This window comes from Equus przewalskii, chromosome 2, assembly GCF_037783145.1.
Source record: "Equus przewalskii isolate Varuska chromosome 2, EquPr2, whole genome shotgun sequence".
NCBI classification, from domain to species: domain Eukaryota; kingdom Metazoa; phylum Chordata; class Mammalia; order Perissodactyla; family Equidae; genus Equus; species Equus przewalskii.
In genome coordinates, this window is record NC_091832.1 from 57681123 (window position 1) to 57703824 (window position 22702).

General features: G+C 44.1%; 1 protein-coding gene across 6 annotated transcripts in view; it reads right to left on the reverse strand.

The window, feature by feature from the left end:
• Positions 1-7136: 7136 nt before the first annotated feature.
• The window catches only part of INTS9 (integrator complex subunit 9), a 104244-nt gene continuing 88678 nt past the window's right edge, over positions 7137-22702 (reverse strand). For 2 of the 6 annotated variants that reach the window (XM_008544014.2, XM_070611380.1), the window contains 6 exons: positions 20496-20667; positions 17210-17334; positions 14979-15146; positions 11263-11361; positions 9910-10047; positions 7137-7881 (listed from right to left, as the gene is read on the reverse strand). In XM_008544014.2, coding sequence (XP_008542236.2) covers positions 7705-7881; positions 9910-10047; positions 11263-11361; positions 14979-15146; positions 17210-17334; positions 20496-20667 — 879 coding nt within the window. In that variant the 3' untranslated portion in view covers positions 7137-7704. Of the gene's footprint in view, positions 7921-9900; positions 10048-11262; positions 11362-14978; positions 15147-17209; positions 17335-20495; positions 20668-22702 lie in introns of all 6 variants that reach the window. The other 4 variants (XM_008544012.2, XM_070611377.1, XM_008544013.2 and 1 more) reach the window with 2 other exon arrangements.

A 22702-nucleotide genomic window follows, 5' to 3' on the forward strand; every position in this document is an offset into this window, starting at 1 on the left:
ATTTTGTCTGTTTTTCTAGTGAGCTAAAGTCATCAGAGACAGCACAATGCACAGAATGTAACAGATAATAAATGCTCACAGGGGGCCGGCCCTGTGGCCGAGTGGTTAAGTTCGTGTGCTCCGCTTTGGCGGCCTGGGGTTTCGTCGGTTCGAATCCTGACGGACATGGCACCACTCATCAAGCCACACTGAGGCGGCATCCCACATGTCACAACTAGAAAGACCCACAACTAAAAATACAGAACTATGTACCGGGGAGCTTTGGCGAGAAAAAAGGAAAAATAAAATCTTTAAAAAAGTAAAATAGGGGCTGGCCCCATGGCCGAGTGGTTAAGTTCACGCGCTCTGCTGCAGGTGGCCCAGTGTTTCGTTGGTTCAAATCCTGAGTGTGGACATGATACTGCTCATCAAACCACGTTGAGGCAGCGTCCCACATGCCACAACTAGAAGGACCCACAACGAAGAATATACAACTATGTACCGGGGGGCTTTGGGAAGGAGAAAAAATAAATAAAATCTTTAAAAAAAAAAAAGTAAAATAGATGCTCATTGATGATTGGAAGGGCCTATTGATGATTGGAAAAGACTTGGTAAAATCAAAGTTCCTTATTTTCAAAGTATTGTGAACACTGTAATTAGTTATTAGATTAAAAATTTATATTACATAATCTAAAAAAATCTTAGCAAACTTTTAGTTGATAATGTGTTTAGTAACCCTAAATTTATTGTATATTATGCAAATTAAAATTACCTTTTGTTTGTAATCGATTTCATGCTTGTATGTCAGGAAGACTTATAAATGGGTTAGGAATTATTAGTATGGTTTATTGTAGAGGAGGGGAAAGGATAAATGCTGCCAACACAAGCATTATTATGCAGAGGCTACATCTCTATTTTTTTCAGTGGCCTCAGATAACAACATAAGAGAAACAAGAAATATTCTACATGCCTAATAACAAGATGTGGGCGAAACACCTTTCAAAGACCTGTGGTCCTATGACTCAAAAAGTGCTTAAGTTTAATATACATATACATATATATTGAGAAATGATTACTACAATAAGGTTAGTTAACAACTCCATCCCCTCACATAATTACCATTTTTCTGGTGCTAACTTTTAAGATCTACTCTCTTAACTTTCAAGTATATAATACAGTATTGTTAATTATAGTCACCCTACTATACATTAGATCCCCAGAATATATTAGTCTTAAAGGTGGAAGTTTATACACTTTGACCAACATCTCCTCATTTCCCCCACCTCCCAGCCCATGGCAACCACCATTTCTACTCTATTTCTTTGAGTTTGGCTATTGTAGATTCTACATATAAGTGAGATCATACAGTATTTGTCTTTCTCTGGCTGACTTATTTCACTTAGCATAATGCCCTCAGAGGTCCATCCATTTTGTTGGAAAAGGCAGGATTTCCTTCTTTTTCATGGCTGAATAATATTCCATTGTGTGCATGCATATCCCACATTTTCTTCATCCACTCATCCATCGATGGACACTTAGGTTGTTTCCATGTCTTGGCTATTGTGAATAATGCTGCAATGAACACAGCGGATGCAGATATCTCTTCCAGATAATGATTTCATTTCCCTGGGATATATACTCAGAAGTAGGAGAGCTGGATCATATGGTAGTTCTATTTTTAATTTTTTGAGGAACCTCCATACTGTTTTCCATAGTGGCTGCACCAATTTACATTCCTACCAGCAGTGCACAGGGCTTCCCTTTTCTCCACATCCTTGATCTTTTTGATAAAGCCATTCTAACAGGTATTAGGTGATATCTCACTGTGGTTTTGCTTTGCCTTTCCTTGATGATTAGTGATGCTGAGCACCTTTTCATGTACTTGTTGGCCATTTGTATGTCTTCTTTGGAAAAATGTCTATTCAAGTCCTTTGCCCATTTAAAAAAATTATTATTTTATTTTATTGAGGTCATAATAGTTTATAATTGTGAAATTTCAGTTGTACATTATTATTTGTCAGTAACCATATATATATGTGCCCCTTTACTGTTATGCCCACCCCCCAACCCCTTTCCTCTCTGGTAACCACTAATCTGTTCTCTTAGTCCACGTGTTTATCCTCCACATATGAGTGAAATCATATGCTGTTTGTCTCTCTCTGGCTTATTTTGCTTAATGTAATACCCTCAAGTTCCATCCATGTTGTTACAAATGGGATGATTTTGTCTTTTTTTATGACTGAGCCGTATTCCATTGTACACACACATACACACACACACACACACACACACATATATACACACCACATCATCTTTATCCTTTCATCAGTTGATGGGCACTTAGGTTGCTTTCACATCTTGGCTATTGTGAATACTGCTGCAGTGAACATAAGGGTGCATAAGTCTCTTTGAATCATTAATTTCAAGTTCTTTGGATAAATATCCAGTAGTGGAATAGTTGAGTTGTATGGTATTTCTATTTTTAATTTTGTGGGAAATCTCCATACTGTTTTCCATATGCTGCACCAGTTTGTATTCCCACTAGCAGTGTATGAGGGTTCCCTTTTCTACACGATCTCTCCAAAATTTGTTTTTTTTTGTCCTGGTAATTATAGCCATTCTAACAGGTATAAGGTGATAACTCACTGTGGTTCTGGTTTGCATTGTCCTAAGTTAGTGATGTTGAATATCTTTTCATCTGCCTGTTGGCCATCTGTATATCTTCTTGGGAAAAATTTCTGTTCATATCCTCTGCCCATTTTTTGATTGGTTTGTTTGATTTTTTGTTGTTGAGTTGTATGAGTTCTTTATACATTTTGGAGATTAACCCCTTGTCGGATATATGATTTGCAAATATTTTCTCCCAATTGGTGGGTTGTCTTTCATTTTCTTCCTGGTTTCCTTAGCCTTGCAGAAGTTCTTTAGTCTGATGTAGTCCCATTTGTTTTTTTTCTGTTTCCCTTGCCTGAGTAGACATGGTATTTGAAAAGATCCTTCTAAGACCGATGTCAAACAGTGCACTGCCTATATTTTCTTCTAGGGGTTTTATGGCTTCACGTCTTACATTCAAGTCTTTGATCCATTTTGAGTTAATTTTTGTGTATGGTGAAAGATAATGGTCTACTTTCATTCTTTTACATGTGGCTGTCCAGTTTTCCCAACACCATTTATTGAAGGGACTTTCCTTTTTCCATTGTAGGTTCTTAGCTCTTTTGTTGAAGATTAGCTGTCCATAAAACTTGTGGTTTTATTTCTGTTTTGCTCATTTTTTAATTAGACATTTTTTGCTATTGAGTTGTATGAGTTCTTTATCTATTTTGGATATTAAGCCCTTCTCAGATAGATGGTTTGCAAATATTTTCTCCCATTTGGTAAACTTTTTCATTTTGTTGATGGTTTCCTTTGCTGTGCTGAAACTTTTTAGTTTGATATAGTCCCACATACTCAGTTTTGCTTTTTTGTTGCTTGTGCTTTTGGTGTCATATCCAAAAAATTGTTGCCAAACAACATGGATGGACCTTGAGGGTATGATGTTAAGCGAAATAAGCCAGACAAAGAAAGACAAATACTGCATGATTTCACTCACATGTCCAACATAACAAATACATGGATAAAGAGAACAGATTAGTGGTTACTGGAGGGGAAGGGGGTTGGGGGTTGGGCAAAAGGGACAAAGGGGCACATGTGTATGGCGATGGATAAAAATTAGACTACTGGAAGTGAGCATGATGAAGTGTATTCAGGAATTGATAAACAATAATGTACACCCGAAACTATACAATGTTATAAACCATTATAATCCCAATAAAATTACTTGGAAAAAAAATTGTTGCAAAGGCCAATGTGAAAGAGGTTTTTTCCCTATGTTTTCTTCTGGTAGTTTTATAGTTTTGGGTCTTACATTAAAGTCTTTAAACCTTTTTAATTTTTATGAGTGGTATAAGATAGGGTCCAATTTCATTCTTCTGCATGTGGTTATGCAGTTTCCCAACATCATTTATTGAAAAGACTATCCTTTGCCCAGTGAGTATTCTTGGCTCCCTTGTCAAATATTGATTGATCGTATACGTGTGGGTTTATTTCTGGGCTTGAGTCTGCTCCATTGGTCCGTGTGCCTGTTTTATGACAGTGCCATACTGTTTTGATTACTGTTGTTTTAGTGATGCCTCAAGCTTTGTTCTTTCTCAGGATTGCTTTTGCTATTTAGGGTTTTTGTGGTTCCACATGAATTTTAGGGTTGTTTTTCTATTTCTGTGAAAAATGCCATTGGAATTTTGATAAGGATTGCATTGAATCTATAGATGGTAAAATAATGTTTTTATGATGTGATTAAAACCTATTACAGGCTACTAAGAAGCAGTGGAAACTGTGGTACTTAATCTTCAGAGAATAAGCTTATGATCAATGTTGGCCCTAGCCTCCTGCAAGATTAGACATTTTTGGCTCAGTTCTACACTGCCCACGATTCCTCCAGAATTGCAGTTGGTTATTTCCACCTCATTCTAGGCTCAAAGAAGAGTGATATTATTTACCCATAGTTCCACTGCAGTGAATTTGAGAACATCAGATGTTTTCCACCTTCCCAGTGTGGTATGAAACAATGAGATAGCATTCAACTCTCCTCACGGCTGTAGGGGAAAAACTGGACTCAGAGCCAGAGAAAAGAAGTGCTCCTTTTCCTGCTCACCCATTTGTTTGGCTCATATGAATATATTATCATATAGCTTTGGAGGTTTCTTCACTCTTCTTTCTGGTGATACTTCATTGTAGTTTGGAAAATTCGACTCCTGCCTTCATAGAACAACTGTGAGGGCCAAAAGCTTAAGCTCTCCAGGGATCATGGAGAGGTGTGGCTGTTACCTTTACTTGAACAGAAATGGACTAACAAGCATGTCTGCCCTTCCTGGCCAGCTCCTGATCCCCGATACTCGCATAGGACATGATGGTAAGGCAGAAGCCACTTACTGGCTCTGCGTTTCTGTGAAAATTACTTAACCTCTGTATCTCAGTTTCCTCATCCAACACCTTGATTGTAGCCTTGTGGAGAGATGATGACCTTGAGCCAGGAGCACCCAGCTAAGCCACGCCAGATTTCTGACCCATAGAAATGGTGAGATAAATGTTTGTTTTTTTTTTTTTTTTGCTTTTCCTCCACAACCCCCCCCAGTACATAGTTGTATATTATAGTTGTGGGTCCTTCTAGTTGTGGCATGTGGGACGCCGTCTCAACATGGCCTGATGAGCGTTGCCGTGTCCGCGCCCAGCCTTCGAACTGGTGAACCCCGGGCCACCGAAGCGGAGCGCGTGAACTTAACCACTCAGCTACGGGGCCGGCCCCCCCTTTTTCTTCTTTTTGCTTTTTGTTGTTTTAAGCCACTAAGTTTTGAGGTAATTTGTCACACAATAACAGACATACCGCTTCTTAGAAAGATTAAAATAAATAATACAATCAGGTTCCTCCTCACTATTTTTAATGGTTTTTCAATTACTATTTAATCATTAGGGTTTTGTTGGGCTTGAGCAGAAATTTTCCTAGATGGCGGTCTCTTTACCAGGTTGGCATTGACAGTTACTGGGCCACATGTCCAACAGCGCCACCCTCAGGTATAATCGCAGCACTCAAAGGCAGGTTCTGCCATTTCTTCTGGGTCTTCTACACACCAACCTGGTTTGCTACCCAAATAGCTGAACTCTAGCTAGAGTGATTTGCCACTGCTCTCTCCTCAGACTCAAAGGGCCAGCTCTAGATTTTCTTTTTGCTCTAACAAATGATTCTTTGCCTCTTCCTGCCCCTGGCTTCTGCCACTAAGTAGGTGGTGATGACTTGATTAAAACCTTCATAATTTCTACATTATTCTCTGCCCGTCAGTTTATTGGCTCATTTGCATTTACACAGTTTGTCTCTTTAGTAACCACCTCTGAAGGGATCACTGCCTTGGGCTCTCTGATCAAGCCCTTTAACAGAAATCAGACTTGGTCCAATCCAAGTCATTTCTGGACCTGTCACTGTTAGGACATATAAGTAAAATAACCACTTTGATTTCTTTTGAGCTCTATTTTATAGAGCTTCAGTTCTCTCCAGAGTTTTATTAGGAAGTATGCCTACATATGATGCATATTTATAATTCTCTTCCTCCTAAAAATAAACTTTCCTCCTAAAAAATAAAAATTTTCATAGCCATGGCACATCAGTCTCCTGCAGTGTTAACCCTCTCCCATGGTTGTAGGTGCCTACAGTTTACTCTGTAGACACATCCTAGGCCCCTTGATTGGAATGACCTGTACCTTGGAAAACAGAGACGTGTTTAAGCATTCTTGTGCCCTAGTTTGGCAAAGTTGGAGATAGCAAAAATGAAGTTGCTTTTTCTTCCTCTAAAGAACTCTTTCTCATTGATATATCCCTTCCAGAGAGAGAAGAGACAACCACCTCTCCAGAAAATCTGAGCAAGTAGTTCTACAGTATTTTATGTATAGCTATGTATAGACCTGGGTCACTAAATGCCTTTGTGATACTTAGCTGCTAGCCGAGTTGGAGGACTGACTCCTGACTGAATTTCAACCAGTCTAAACAGACTGTAAGAACAGCAGCTGAGCTGGGCCTACTTCCAAAGCTGAGCAGTTCTGAGATTCATAGCCCCACCCTCCATTTTAATACTTGCAAAACTAGCATGTGTGTTACAACCGATGCTATTTTAGATTAGATGTAATCTGGTAAATATCTGTTTTAAACAATTCAGAAACAGCATTATTTCAAATGTAGTAGCATGCTATTACTAGTGGGTCTGTGGGCATCTGAGATTAATGCTCAGCTTAATGCAAAGAATCCTGAGAATCTGTGGGAAAGGCAGCGACAGGCAAAGATCAACTAGTGGATCCTGAGCTCCTTGCCAGGGCCCTTCCCCAGGTTAAGGGCTGGTGTTGTCAATCTGTGTTGGTGTTTTCCATTTAGACACAGCTGCGATAAAATTAAGCACCTTTTCATACAATTTAAGAAAAATATTCCTGAGTTTTGTAAACAATGCTGGATTAAATGATTTAATGCATACACCAAACTAAAATTTGCCATGGTGTTTTCTAAGTTTATCCTGTTCTACATATTTTCGTATTTTTTCACATATTAAATCAATTTATAAATTGTACGTTCAACAGAGCACAGATACTTCTATAAAAAATAAGTTTTATTAACAAAACGGGCTCACAATATAAAATACAGATAGATGAGTTCACTTTAGTAATTTTTTGGGGTCATTTTTCTTATTAGGTGTAGCACTGTAGACAAGTAAATAAAATCAAAGACTAGTTCCCTTGCCCAAGCCCTGTGAAATCACGAAAATCAAACACAGGCCACATAAGACAAGTCAGTCATCTTTCTACTTCCCCTTCCACCATGAACCTCCTGGAAAGCCACTTCTGTCACCCATATGCTACTCCTCAGCTCATTGCGTTACTGTCCTGCTTACCCAAGAGAGCCAGGATTGGGAAGAAAATGAGTCTAAAGTTTAAAAGGAAAGTTCTTGCCTAAAACAGTTCTAGGAATCCATATCAGGAGACTCTGGCTGTAACTTCTGATAATGTCCTTCAAGAGCCACTTCTTTATTCCTTAAGTCAGGGAACACCACAAAGACATGGCCAACCTTTTATGGCCTCGTCACTTGGCTCCTGCTGGGCGGCCGTGGTGAGGGACTGTAGGATTTCAGGGAAGTGGAAACGGCTTGGATGTTCCCTTTAGAACTTCTGTAGAAATTTGAGGACAAGGTCCCGAAGCCGCACCCTGAGCATCTCGTCATTATCACAAATGATGTGGGTTGAATCTTCCTCAATCTGGATGAGGGTCTCAGCCTCCTGTAGCAGGACGATATGGCCCTTGGCTGTGTCTTCCACCTTAACATCACTGAAGCCATGCTGCTCCAGAAGACAAGAGAAAGGAGGATGATGGGCAGTCTGAAAAGCAAGGGGCTGACTGAAAGGCAGGAGGATACTTCAGCAACTGAGTTCTAAAAATGACACTTCCTAGACTTGGCTAAACTGAACATTCTAGAAACTGGCATTTTTTACACTCCTCAATACCATCCTTCAGACTAATCACAGGACCTACTGTAACAATAGAATCCATAGTTTCATAGACTTTAAAAGAAGCCCCCAAACATGCAAAATCTTATGCAAAACATGACAGAATTTCTACAACCTGCTTAAGCTTTTGTGAGTTGAGGAGCACATCCAAGCACCTGGGTTCAGGAGTCTGGGATGCTGGTCTGTTCTATCACCAGCCTCCTTACCATGCCCGTGATCCCTGGCGAAAAAGCTCCATCCTGTCCCAGAAAAATGCCATTCCTCATAGCAACATACCACTGACCCTGGATTTGGCAAATCCCTCTGAAGGGAGAAGGAGATAAGGCAGCATGGCAAATACTTCTCCAGCTATCTCTAAGGCAAATTATGGAATTTTCTTACACATCAGACATAAGGTTGAGAAAGAAGAAAAGAAGTGGAAAGAAGACTGCTTTGCCTGAAAGGGACACAAGATAGGTAAAGAACATGACCTAAGGAGATGCGCCACACTTAGTTCTAGAAAGCTCATGTGTAGTTTGGGGAAGGTACTGACATTCCTCCTGAAGAAGGCAATGAGGCAGAAATGGCAGAGGGGAATAGTCAGGGTCAAGTCCTAGGGGTCAATTCCGGATGAGCCAGGCACAACTAAGTAAAGGTCTTTCTGGGAAAGCAAGTTGTTTCAAGTTTTAAAACTTGCGTCCTGTCAACAGGGGCCAGGGGCACTGCAAGCTCACGAGGAGGCAGTTACTGACATGCTTACATCACGTGGGGTACCCCACGTTAATTCCCACGGAGCATTCCACGGTACCAGGGCTAGGAGAGCCGCGCAACTTGGCTGAAGCCCTTCCTTCAGGGAAAATTAAACGACTAATGGAGAAAACAAATCCTAATAAAGGGACAGCCTTTAAGATTTGAAAGAACTCAGCAACTGAATTATTTAGCTTGGACAAAAGGCAGTAACTAATAGTCCAGCAGAAGAAAATCTCTCTTTCTGGAATTATCTGAGTTAGCTGCAGTTCTTCTTGCAAGCAGCAGCGTGACTATTATTATCCTTAGCCAATTTCTTCTTCTTTCTATCAAGGATTCTATAATTCTAATGCTGAAACAGTGATCTATGAAGTCATGTGCACTGAAGCCAAAATCACAAAAACCTGTAAGGTTAAATTTTTTTCCTTTTAATTGTAGTCAAGAAATCTATTTCTTGGGAGGAGCAGTCCTCAGGGACACGGGTGTGGGACAGGTGCTGAGACGGGGAAGGACCAGTGTCCTCCAAGATCCCTGCCCACTTCCTCTCTCTCCTCCCACCCCATCTGGGAATTGTTGGTTGTGCTTCTCGGATTCCCAGGGATCTGGCGACACTGATGCCCTCTGCCCACACTGTCCCCAGTCTTGACACTCAGCCCTGAGACTCTCCTCTTCTGAGACATGGCCATGCTGGCTCTCTGACAGCAAGGGGTCTTCTTGCAGAAAGGTGAGGCGCTCTCTAGAGAGGGCAGACCCTTCTCCATCCTGGCCTTTCCCACCCTGCCCAATCTGTCACAGCTACGTTTCTGAAGAAAGGCCTTTCCCAGCTCTAGTTCTCACAAGAATTGGGGTTCAGTGAGGTGGTCATCTAGCTTCTGGGCCTTGATGGGAAGGCAGGGGCTGCCAGAGAAGTACCTGGGAGATGCATGAGGAGGAGGGCATGTCTTTCTCGACTCTGACTCTCCCCTGGTTCTGTCCCTGCATGACCCTGGACCAAGCAGATGCTTCAGGGACAGTGGCTGAGACAGTGGAGACTAAGCAGAAAGCAGCAACGTACATCCCTTGAAGCAGGGGCCACAGTGGGCAGCAGAAAGGATGGCTCCCACGCAGCTGAGACTGCAAACTTACTGCGCTCACCTTCTCCAGGGTCTGCACAAACTGCTCCACCGGGATGGAGCCGCTCAGCAAAGGCTTCAAAACTTTGCAGTCTGGAATGTCCTCGCTCGCCCGCTTTCTCTTCTTACCACTTGTGGGTGGGGCCGGCCTGGGCGGGGGCTAGAGCAGGAGGAGAACATGGATGTCATCCAGAACCTGGAGAGCAGAGGTCAGTGCAGGCCACACGAGAGCCTGAGGGAATCTCTCCTCCCTGACGGAGGCCCCAGGGCCTGGCCTGTGTCATCCGTGGTATAAAAGTCAGCAGGCATTTTCCTTCAGGGTCTCTATCAGTGGCGGGGGGGGGGGGGGGGCATCGGGAGTTCACAGCACAAACAAGCTGATGCTAAACGATCCACACGGCATCAACATCTTATTTGGCAAAGGTATCTTCCCTTTCTCAAGATCCATTTTAATTTTTAATCGATTCAATTCAATATTTTCTAAGTAAATTCTTATAATAATAAACTTCTGGCACTTGCAGGGCTAGCATTAGCAGAGTGGTGAAGGACACTCTTTCTGGCTCTGGAACCTTCAAGAAAATGAAGGTCAGAGAAACTGCCTATAAAATGGTGATAAGAAGAGAATTTTGTGAGGATTAAACAAGACAACGCCTGTGAAGGACCCAGCCCAGCGTCCAGCCCCCTTTAAGCAGCAGCTCTCAGCAGATGATGCAGGGTACAAAGGCAGCCAAGTCCGAATCTGAAAGGAGTCTTTCTAAGGTGGACTGAGCCGAGTGCCCAGACAGCTACAGCACGGGCAGCAAGCTCACCACGACTGGGAGGCACAAAGCGCTGGGCAAAGGCGCCATCTGCCCAGCACGGAGTCGGTTTCCAGGTGCCCAGGCCCTCGGGCCCTGACCGCTTCATGCAGCTGCGATTTGTATTTCCAGGCCTTGTTATATTTCCATATTTCCAGGCCTCGTTCGGGAAGGGGCTGCCCCTGCTCTTTTGAAGTCTCCCCCAGCACCTACCGAGCGCACTGCAGGGTGCTCGGTAAGTGTTAACGACGTGCCCACAGGAGCCCCGGAGTGATGCCGACACAGAGCTGTGAACAGCACTCAGGATGATGTGTGGCCTCATCTCTACGACTAATAGTTTCTCTTCCTTTTTATCCCTCCGAGGCCTGTGGCCAGAGGAGGAAGTAGAAGAATTATACGCAGTGCCCTCTTTGTTTCAAGTCTAATCCCTGAAGTAGTCTGGTCTCTAATTTTTGCTGGTTTGGGAAGCAGCGTCCTGGGGGCTGGTTGGAATGCTGGGACTGGGGCGGGGTTCCCCGTCTGCACAGGCCCCAGAGGCTCCTCCCGGCTTCAGCCCAGCCCTTCCTCCCCTGAGATACCTGAAGAACGTGCTTGTTATCTTTGGTGTGCAGCACAGCCGAGACGGTTGCCAAGGAAATGCCAGGCTTAATCTCCATGGGCACCAGCGAGTCTGCGAGCTGCAGGCAGAGAGGTGGGTTTCAGCCAGACACACTCCAAATCTGGGGGAGGGAGTGCGGCGGCCGTGCTATCCAAAGTTAGGGTTCGGAGGCCACACCGGGCGCAGCTCCACCCTCCATGTGGAGCGCAGGGATGGACGGTGATGCCCAGGGCTCAGCTGACGCCCGAGGCACCGCACAGCGCCGCCAGCCAGGTGAGAAGGCACATCGTCAAGTGTCATGAAGCTGAGCCTTTAGTGATGACCCTTGTTCATTTTATTTTCTTTTGAATTTTTATTTACATCATTACAGTTTACAATGACCAAATCACTTTAAGGAAGAAAGAACTTTTACCGTCTTTTTAAAATAAATTAAAATAAATTTAAAATAAAAAAAATTGAATTTAAAATTAAATAATTTTTAATCAAAAATGTATCACATACATAAATATATATATCTGTCTATCTCAATCTCAATAAAGAAAGGAGGTAAGAGAAGACAGAGAGGAAAAGGGGGTGGTGGTGGGTGAACTGGGCTGAGGAGAGGAAGAGAGCTAACCTGATCCCGAGTTCTGAGATACAGTGTCTCCTGGGGGCTTTTCCTGGAGCCTCCCCAGACTCTCCTGCAGAGGCATCCAGCACAGGCACGTGTCAGCGCATGCTGGGACCCCAGGGTGCTGACCCCTCTGCTGACCCCTTTTGCAAGTCAATCCCCAAATGATGAAATGCCAACACCCTGCCACGGCTCGTCATCGGAACCAACACAACCTCATCCCCATCTCTCAGATGGCTTCCAGACGACTCGAACACTCTTTTATAGTAGCTCTCAGAAACCTCTTAGGGCTTCTCCTTACTCAGAATACATACCAAGTGCTGACTTTTCGTGCAGTCTCTGCCTTCGTCCTCATCGCCTCTCCAGGTGATAGTGTCAGGAAGGACGGACAAGGATGGCAGCATTTGGATTGAATGAGCTCTCTAATTCCTGGGAGCTTGGCTTCTCCCAACAAGGGGATACAGAGCTTTTCCCTGGGGGCCATCCTTCTCCCTAACACCCGAGCTGAAGCGCACCCTCTCTCCTGTGCAACTTCAGAGCCCCCCCCCCCCCCCAGCTACTGGCAGTGACGCGTGATCTCAAGAGGAGCCTAACACTCGGGTTTGGTTGACTCTTGTTCTTACACACACGTAGACCTCGACCTACCCAAGCCTCCTTTACATAAAAACAAAAGTAAATAAATATGTAAGAAACCATTTACGAAACATGAAGATCAATAACAAATGGGTGGAGGAAGCAGCTCAGGATATTTAAAAGGACTGGTAAATGGAATGTGAAGACTGATTCACGAATAAGAAAACACATGGAATAAGCATGGAATGTTCCCACTGAGGAGATGTCAGTATGCTCCAGTCTCCTGGCAATGCCCATCCATGAATATTCTTTTCCTTCCTACACTGCAATTATTCCCATCACAGGTCAGGTTCCTGGCAGAACTTTAAAGTCAAAGAATTGGCTTGGGAGGTCTGGGGACGGCATTACGGGAGGCAAGCAGGTGAGCGTCTCTCCCTGGGCGGTCCTGTGAATGAATTCAGTTTCTAAGGAGACCCTCTGAAGCGGCAGCCCTGCTACAGGGAAGTCTACCCAGAGCCCACAACAACCACAACTCAGCCCAGACAGCCCTGGGAGGAGGCAGCCACTCGCCACCGCGGAAACAGCATTTTCCTATTAGAACAGGCCCACGGAGACCGACATATCAGATCTCGCTCTTTGCACTTATGAGTACAAAGGAGGAGGATGTGTAAGGAAGCTGCAGGGGACATACTTTCATCCGGGGGGGAAGTAAGCATCCTTTAGAGTAGCAGAATCTAAAGGACAGCAACAGATTTTATAACCCTTTCATCTGCCACGTGCATTTCCTAGGAAAACCAGATGGTACTTTAATTCTGTCTTTACATTCTACACATGGACAAAGATTTACGTAAAAGAATGTTTCTGAAAGTGTCATTTATAATACAGAAAAGCAGAAATAATGTCCACCAATAAAGGGACAGTTAAATTATGATACATTTATGACAGAGCATTATACAGCCATTAAGATGCTTTTAAAATATCTTTAATCATGTAATTATTTACTGTTACAAGACTAAGACAGTAGATGAGGTATGACCAACTTCAGACACCGTGCAGACCAGGCAAACACACAAAAATCTGAACAGCAGTTATCTCTGATATTAGGAATAGGACTGATTTTGTTGTCTTTATCCCTTTTTTTCTATTTTCCCAATTTTCTACAATGTATAAATATACTTTTAATTGAAAAGTGAATCTTACGGTAGAGCCATAAAAATAGAAGCAGAGAAGTCAGGGGCCTTAAGCACACAAGAGGCTGTCGGGAGCGCTGGCTCTCGGTGCAGGGCAGGGACATCGAGGTCACCATGATTGTCCTAATAATCTGCCTTTTCCCTTTTCACTTTCATCCTCTCACGAATGTTCACTGGAATTTTCTAGAGGCTACGTGACATGTATTATCACAACAGACTGAAAGCAAAAGGAGACAGGAGAGTCTAACTGTCTTCCACAGGCAGATATTAAAGAGATTTGCAAATATAAAACAGGGCCCCTCTTCTCATTATCTTCTTTATTTTAGAAACATTTTTCATAAAAGATATTTTAGTTATGTTAACATCTAACAAGTTTATATTATTTAAAAATGAATTAATATATCTTTTTTTTTTTTTGCTGAGGAAGATTCACCCTGAGCTAACATCTGTGCCAGTCTTCCTCTATTTTGTGTGTAGGATGCCACCACAGCATGGCCGCTGATGAGTGGTGTAGGTCTGCACCTGGGAACTGAACCTGGGCCGCAGAATCAGACATGCCAAACTTAACTACTAGTCTGTGGGGCCAGCCCCAATAAATATTTTTAAAATGTCTTAGTTTTACTTTCTAATATAGCAAATATCAAAAGATATAACCCACATAAACAAAAGTTCTTTGGAATTCTAATTTTCAAGAAGTCTTGAGACCAAAAAGTTTGAGGACATGTTCAAGCTGTATTAAGAGGCAAAAGGAAGCCAGAAGTAGCTTCCTGCAGAGTTTTCTATGCTGTCACTGTGGGAGCTGGGCCATCTGACTCTTGCTGCCTTACCCGCTGACCAGTCACTCATGCACAATATGCCCCAACTGTCCACACGTACAATACGCATACTAATGGTAATCCAGTTTAACATTTCTTAGTTTTGGTTACTCTTATCTCTTCCATCTATCTCTGAATTTGGTGAAACTTGACCCTTGCTCATAAATGAGGTCCAGGAAGGATGAGAAAATCCACAACCCTAAAGTGGTTACGGACAGAGCATCAGCATTTCTGTTCTCCAAGGCCGTGGCCTCCTGGACCACACACTACGTGTTAATATAGGCAGCAGTCCAGCAGTCCTGATGTTAACAGCTATTACTTCATTACTTGAAAAATGAGAAGGCTCTGAAAACCCCACCTGTCTTCCCAGTTACTTGCTTAAGGGTCTGTGTTCTTTGGTTCATCCATATTTGACACAAACCCAAAAGAAAGCCACCTCTGAGACGGTCTTCTTCCAGAGACTCAAGTGGAAAACCCAAGTTTAACCATGAGAAAGAGAATAGCTCACCTCGGGCATGATTTCAATCTTTTCAAACAGACGCTTGAAGGGCAAGGCGAGGACCTCGGCCCGCCGATAGGACATGGCAGGCGGCTGGCAGTCAATCATCAGGTCCATCCTGTGGGACTGCGCTGGAGGTGGCTGGGTGTACTGCTCAGGACAGACCACGTGGAGGGGCTGAGGAGCCAAGAGGACAGGGACAGGGTGAAGAGAGAAGGAAGAAACGAGAGGAGCCTCTTCCAAAGGCAGCCCATTCCTTATCTAACTTTATCTTCATGGACGCTCAGGCTCACCACGTTCAGGCCATTTTGAACTCTCATCCTTTCAAATCCAAGTAACCAGTGGGAGCAGAGATGAGCGCAGTGGGAGAAAGAAGAATAAAAATTTCAGGACAAACCCCTGAACTGCCAGCCATGTTGACGAGCAAGGGATTTACTGCCTCAGTTTGCATTTGTTTTTATTTTTTCAGTATATTTAAGTCACTTTGATGGTGACTTCTGGGGGTCTACACCCCACTGGTCTCTAAGCCCCCTGAGGGCACAGTCGTCTTGCCACACCATCATCGACTGCTACAGCTACTGGCTGATTAGCAGGAACTGACTTTTTGTGCTAGTTTGGTGTTCTGGGGTTGGGTTTTTTCTGGTATCTATCTCTCTGCAGGTCCACTGGTGTTACAGTGGATGGTGGTTAGGTCACATACTCAAGTGTGTATGACAGACTGAATCAGACAGAATTGTTTTTGCAAAAAGTCGCTTTTTGTTATCTTCAGAGAAAAAAATTAGTAAACCAATGTCTACTTTCGACAAACACCATCCAATTGCACACTGCTCCTGGCAGCCCACAGGGTCATTGTATTGTCACTGCTCTTGAGTTTGGAGCAAGCCTCGAGTCCCTGGAAGCATTTCCAACAGCACTTGTTCTTTAGGGCTAATTCCTCTCTTCTGCAAACTGCCTTTGTTCTTCTTCCTGGCCCAGCTAGTATCTTATAACTGTCTCAGAGCCATCCCACGCTGCAGTCACAGCCTGAAGACGTCCCCCAGGTTTTCCTCTCCTATAGTGGGGACCAGGTGGCCTCCAGTTTCCAATATTAGCACACAAGCCAGGGGCCTGAGGAGTATACTGCGGGTGTAGGGACTGAGGTGTGAAGTTATTAGTAATGAAAACAAGCTCTTAATGGTCTCTTTCAGCATGTTGATGTGTACACAGTGGGGTATCAGATCACCCCACTAGGCCGACAGTTGGTTAACTGCTCTAATCGTGTCTAGAAAAAACCCACATTCTTTCTTCGCAGGGCCAGCAAGTGTGTGAGCCCCACAATCCACTATTGCTACAGTCCTGAGGTTCTCCAGCTTTCTCTGTTTCTAGTGACCCTTCCTTAGAGTTCTGTGTCAGCACCTCTCATCCTGAGGTCAAAGGTTGTGTGAAGAGGAAGCGAACTTCTGATCCAGGCCAAGAAATGAAGGGAGCTAATCACCCCACGCTAAACGGCTAGGTGAAGGGACAAGAAGCGTAGGGCACCTCGGCGCTCACGTAAGGTCCTGGAAACACTGAGGGGATGGGAAATCAAACTCTTCCTCGGGCCTGTGCTCAGCTTCTTCCTTGCCAATTCCCATCAGCCTCCCCCACCCCTGAGTGCCACAACACACGCCACCCGAGTGGTAATGCGCCCAGGGCAGTGGTTTTTATTGCCTGCGTTCCCTCCACATTCTCCTTCTGTGCAGACATGCTTCCTTTCCCTACCACTTTAGCCCAAGGGCATCTTCCCCTTCTCTATGGCAGAAAATGCAAAATGAAAAATAAACTAACAAACAAAAGCAAACCCAAACAAATCTCTAACAAAAGGCAAAACGACAGTTTGTGGGACTAACCCACACGTGCAATAAGGGCCCAATACATGTGTCAGCTAAGTTCAACTGTCTTTCAGCTTGATGAATATATTTCTAGAATGACTTTTTTTGGGGGTGGTGGTGGGGCAATTTGCTTTTAATTGGACACAGATGGTCCTCATCAAAAATAATAGACTGTTTATGCTTTCTTTTCCTTCCACTTTTGATTTCTTTAGAATGGAAACTTCTTTCACTACTTTGAAGACTAAAGGGTAACCAGCACACGTCCCAGTACTCTGCAGATGCTTGAGAAGTAAGGACAAGAAATGAAGCTAGATACCCCCCTCGCACCACAGACACACAAACACACAGAGGGGACAGGACCACGGAAGACACAAGCGTTTCCCTTCTTACCTGTACTTCTTTAAGCAGCTTTGACACCTGGATGAAATTCAGTCGTGTATCAATGGGGCAGTATATGCATTTCATGGCCAAGGGCTGGTAGGGAGCCAGAGCTTCCAGGTATGAGAAGTCAGGTTCTAAGGAGAGCACAAAAAAGAAAATTTAAAATGTCGGCAACAGAGAGCTGCCAAGCGAGGTGGTGGCTGTGTGGTCAAGGCCAAGCAGATGGCTGGCAGGGCTGGGAGGGTGAGCCAGTGAGTGAGTGCACTGAGGGTGACGGGAGCCAGGTTCCCTATCGTTGGAGAGATGAGTTAGTTACAGTAAGGACAGGGAGAGGCTGGAATGAATGCTAAGGATGGATGTGGAGTTGGAGGTCTGGGTGTGAGCTCGAGGTTTAACATAGAGAGAAGGATGAGATTGGATATGTAAATAAATGAGGGAGAAGGGAAAGCTCTTCTTTGCAACAAAATGCTAACCAATAAGAAATGTAAAAGAAATGATGAAATTAAGAAAATGTATCGCCATTTGGCAACTGTCACAGTAATACTTTATTTAGACCAGAATTATCAATAGATGCTAAAAACATTAGATAAAAATTTGGGGAAGATTGGATATGTACATAGTCTCAAAGTGTCCCCCCCACAAGATACTGATTCAATACAAAGACAGTGGCTTCCGTCAGTGTGGAGAAAGCTGGGGGAGACACTCGAATCAAGCGCTCAACGTTAACACCCGGTATGAGGCAAATCACATGTCACCTGTGTGACAGCATGCACCGAGAAGAAAGAAAAGGACCTTGAGCCCATGTCAACAAAATGCTTCTGCTGAGACTGTTGTACTCCTCTCAGCAAAGCCCAGCACATCACGACCGGGAACCATCCTCGCCGTGACGGCCGGTCTGTTCTCTCAAGAGCCCTCACTGGGGCCTACTTGGCTGGGATTGTTTTCTCCACTGGAGGATGCTGCCCACCTTGAGCCAAAAGAGCTGGCTCACTGCTGGTGTAGAAAACAATACTTAGACTCCCAGCACGGTCTGTGCCCTCACGTGGTCACCAGCTTCTCACAGCCCTCAGGCTGACACTCACCTGTCACACTAACTTATCCGGTGTCTTCAGGATCACTGAGAGAACCTCCAGATTTTTAAATTACCACCCCTCCAGTGGATCCTGTTTCCCTAAGAAGAACACCCAGAAGCCCCCAAGTGAGGCCAGCCCGAGCCGCCTGGGAGGGCTAACTGACTCCTTTTGTACGTGTCCTGTGAGAGCCATAGTTCTCACAGCTGTTGTAATACAATCGGAAAAAGTGGTCCCAAACTTACCTCTGACACTAGCAGACATCATAAATGACATGACTTGTGCTCTGGAAGCCCAATAAACCAGTTTAAATTTAAATTCATTACCCAGATCTGTCCATGGACAATTACACAGCCCCCAATTTCTTCTTAGCTGGCTAAAGGAAAATTTATGTCATAGTGAACACTTGTTACTGTACCTATGTAAATACTGGGCCCACTGTCACATCAGAGTCAACATCTCCTCAGAAAGAACAGGAGAGACCACCCTTAGTCCTACTACAGGCAATGTTCTCTGGACGATCTCCTGCTTAGCAAAACTTGGCAATGGTGAGGTTCTGGGTATCATGCATTGTCTTGTGGCCGAATTTCCTCTGCTTTTGCCCAAAAGGGGGCCTGGGAAAGAGAAGAGCAGCCCCTGACAGATGCTTTTCTGAGCTCTCCTGGCACTTTGTTCTAGGCCTTGGTGTTAGTAAGAGCTGGCCTGGTGCTCATGGCTAGGCCATGGTGTTCTCCTGTTGGATATAAACAATTTCCCAGAACACCAACATCAGATAAGGCCACTCACTGACCATGATGGATCAAGACTAAAACAAGACCCCTCTGTAATCATGCCTGAACACAAAACCACAACACTGTCCAAACCACAAAACAAGCAAACATTACCCTATCCTGGCTCTGTTCTTCCTGCCTTCTAGATAAGAATGATAAAGATACCCAAAGGCCCAGTGGCCTAGTGGTTTAATTTGGTGTACTCCACTTCGGCAGCCCGGGTTCAGTTCTCAGGCTACCTACACCACTTGTCTGTCAGTGGCCATGCTGTGGTGGTGGCTGACAAAAAAAAGAGGAAGATGGCAGTGGATGTTAGCTTAGGGTGAATATTGCTTAGCAAAAAAAAAAGAAAAAGAAAAAAAAGCTACCCACTCATAGACCTATTCTTGCTCCCTGCCCGTTCTCGATCCAGAGCAACGTCCCATATCTGTGGACCCACCTCAAAATCACCAAGCAGGAGCCCAAATCCACAAGAAGTTCTTTCTAACCTGCTCTGAGATGCCTCACGCTTCCCCATGGAGTGCGTTCTCCCTCACTGCACTGAGTCAATAAACCCAACTTTGTTCCACCGCTGGTTGTTCCTGGTGGCCTCTGGCTGGAGGGCGCCGGTACTCCTCACAAGCAGGCTGAGCAGAGGGAAAGGCCCCAGTGTTCCTGACCCTGAACTTTGGGCATAACTAGGCTCTACTCCATTCCTTGAGTCTTAAAAGTAATTAGACAACTCTAAGAAGTTAACTGATACTTTCTCAATAGCCTTTATGTGCCAGGCACTGTACGAAGTGCTTTCTTATGTCGCTAAATGCACAGAGCTGTCCAAGGAGGAGCCGTTAATTATCCCACTTTCCCATGAGGAAAGTGAGGCTCAGAGAGGTGAGTAACTTCACTTAGGTTACAGGAAATTGGACCAGATTTTAGATCAAGGTTTTCCACTTCATTGCCCATAAGGTTGCCAAACCCCAAGGCTGAATGAAGACCTTAAATTGATAAAATAATACAGTGATTCAGTAAAACCCCTCCTTAACCTCCTTAAAGGATCTGTTTTACTCTGAGGGGTTCATGTCCAGAAGAAAAGCTGCAAGCCAGAGTAAACTACAACCGAAGGAGAAAGATCCATCTCAGTAAATAATTCCTGAAGGGGGTGAACAAGACCGGTACTAGCATCATCGCGGTTCTTGCAAGAGCTTGCAAACCCTATCCAAAGCAGCTCGGCAGAGACCTGCCTCAGGGAAAGCTACAGGATCAGCTGTAAAAGCTTTCTCCAGTACTCAGTTGTCTCACGGCACATTTTGCTTTCCTCTCTTAACCTTGTGGTTTCTTTATCCTTTGGTATTTACGATAGAAGAGGGTTCACATTCATGCCTTCCTGTCAGATTCTTCCCTGGGTCTCCACCTGGTCAGTGCATTCGGGGAAGGTCCCGGTGGAAGGGGCAGGGTTCTGTTTGTGTGTTTACATACCTGTGAATATGACAGTGTTGAGACTAGATTTTCCCCAGAGCTCCATGAAATGAACCACGTCCCCAAACCGGAGGGAAGGGTGCCCGGTGAACACCACACACGGCTGCCTGAAGTCGTTGCTGAAGTCTCCATGGATGCTGGGGTAGTGCCTCAGCTTGTTGGTCTGAATGAGCTAGAACACACGTGAAAAGCACACAAAGAGATGTGAGCCCGCCTAGGCGGAAGGAGGATCACAGCACGGGAGGGGGAGCAGAACGAAATTAAAAATACAGACAAATCTTACTAAAATTAGACAAAGATCCCGATTTTTTACCTACAATGTGACTTACTCAACAGATGGGCCCTTTGGTGACATGTTAACACACTTAATGGAAACTTTTCTTCAGGTTGTCAGGGCCTGATTTCGTTTAACTCTTTCTTTATAGCTTCCTGACACTCTGAGCCCGGGCCCCAGAAATCTCTAGTATCGGTCCTTGTTTGAGGTGTAAGTAACTTTGCCAAAATGTGTGAATCACCAAGTTCTGTCAACAATAAACACCTCACACAAGAAAAATTGTTTACTAGCACAAGACCTCCTCTTAAGAAGGTGTAGCTGTGTTCAGTTACTGTGGCAACTTAGTAAAGACAGAGAACAAACTGGCTTTCAGAAATTTGGGAACTGTGATGCCCTCATGACAGAGAGCTGTAGTAAGAAGCAGGCCATGCACAGCCTCATGCCTCTCAAAAGTGTTTGTTTTGAACCAAAAAGGTCTCCTTCCAGCAGAACACTTGATAATACTCTCTCAGCCTCAGGCCCGACCCAAGGCAACATCACATACAGTCACAACCACTGAGGGCATTTTCTGACACTGCTCACAAGTTCTGCCTGCTGCCTTGGCCCCGCCCTCACCTTCCCACTCTAGCACCAAAAGGTCAGGCGACAAACATCCAGACTTCAGAGACCCCAAATACAACTAGGCCAAAGGGAGTATTGCCCTGAGATGCTGTTTGATGGGTAAAGAAACAGTGTGTGATACGGCTTAATCCTGAAGTAACCCATAATACGAGGGAGCCCAGTCAACAACTCCAAGTCCAACTCAAGTCACCCAATAGTGAGAATGGAGCCAGAATAGGGCAGTCCCCAAATGGAAGCCAAACTCTTCACTCTGAACATTTAATCTTTAATTCAGGAAGACTGTTTTTATTAGCAACATTGCAAATACTACTCTGGAGATCTTAATCAGGTGTCACATGCTTAGATGGGATATGAATAGTAAAGATGGAACAAACATTGACTTCCCACTTTCCTTCCAAGTTATATACAAATAAACTGACCTTCTTTTATAATCTATCTGGCCCAAATCATCACTTGCCCCAGTTAAATGGGTGAGCAGCTGTCTCAAAGGCTAAGGCTACTGTATGCACAGATGTCAGGGAGATGAATGGGGTTCTAAGAAGAGCAGCAGGTCTCTGCACACAACTGAAGTCACTTTTTAGGCATTACCTACAGTTCCTGCAGTTCTCCTGATCAATGCATAGAAACTAAGATAAGGGCCTCTCTCTTTCTGCCAATTGGACCTACCTCTCCACCTGACTTATGACACTTGACCATCCAGAATTACCTCTGCACTGATGTAAGGTTCAAACTGTATAGGCAATGAAGCTGTAGGACAGGAATTCCCTAAAGTAATTTTTCATCAGTTCTAAGGGCAGAACCGTATTTTCTCATGGGAACTGGTCACAATACCAAGCGTCAACTCCATAATGCCCTAATCTTGACAAGTGCAGTTCAGGAACCCTGATTATACAACTGCGGTCTTTTCACATTCCTAACTGTAAATGGGACAAAGGTCATCCATGGCATATGTGTGTTACCCTAAGAATGCGGTACGACTCTTAGAAAAGAAGTTCTAAAGAAAGCCTAATTGTTACTAGGGGAGAGGAAAAGAGACTTTCAGTGGCAAAGTCCACCACAAAATATGTTTTGCTACACTTACTTCTGTGACATTATTACATTTCTAGTCTGAATTTCACTGTGGCAATGACAGAGCTTGCAAAAACCTTGGCTGCTGTAACAGAGCGTGAGGACTGAAAAAACAACTTTCTCAAAGCATTCCACTTGACATTGTGGTTCATAAAAGACCTGTCCTTTGGATTAAGAAGACAGCAGTCAAATTTAAAATAATTAGCAGTACATTTGTTGCAATTTACTCTATGAGTCAAATAGT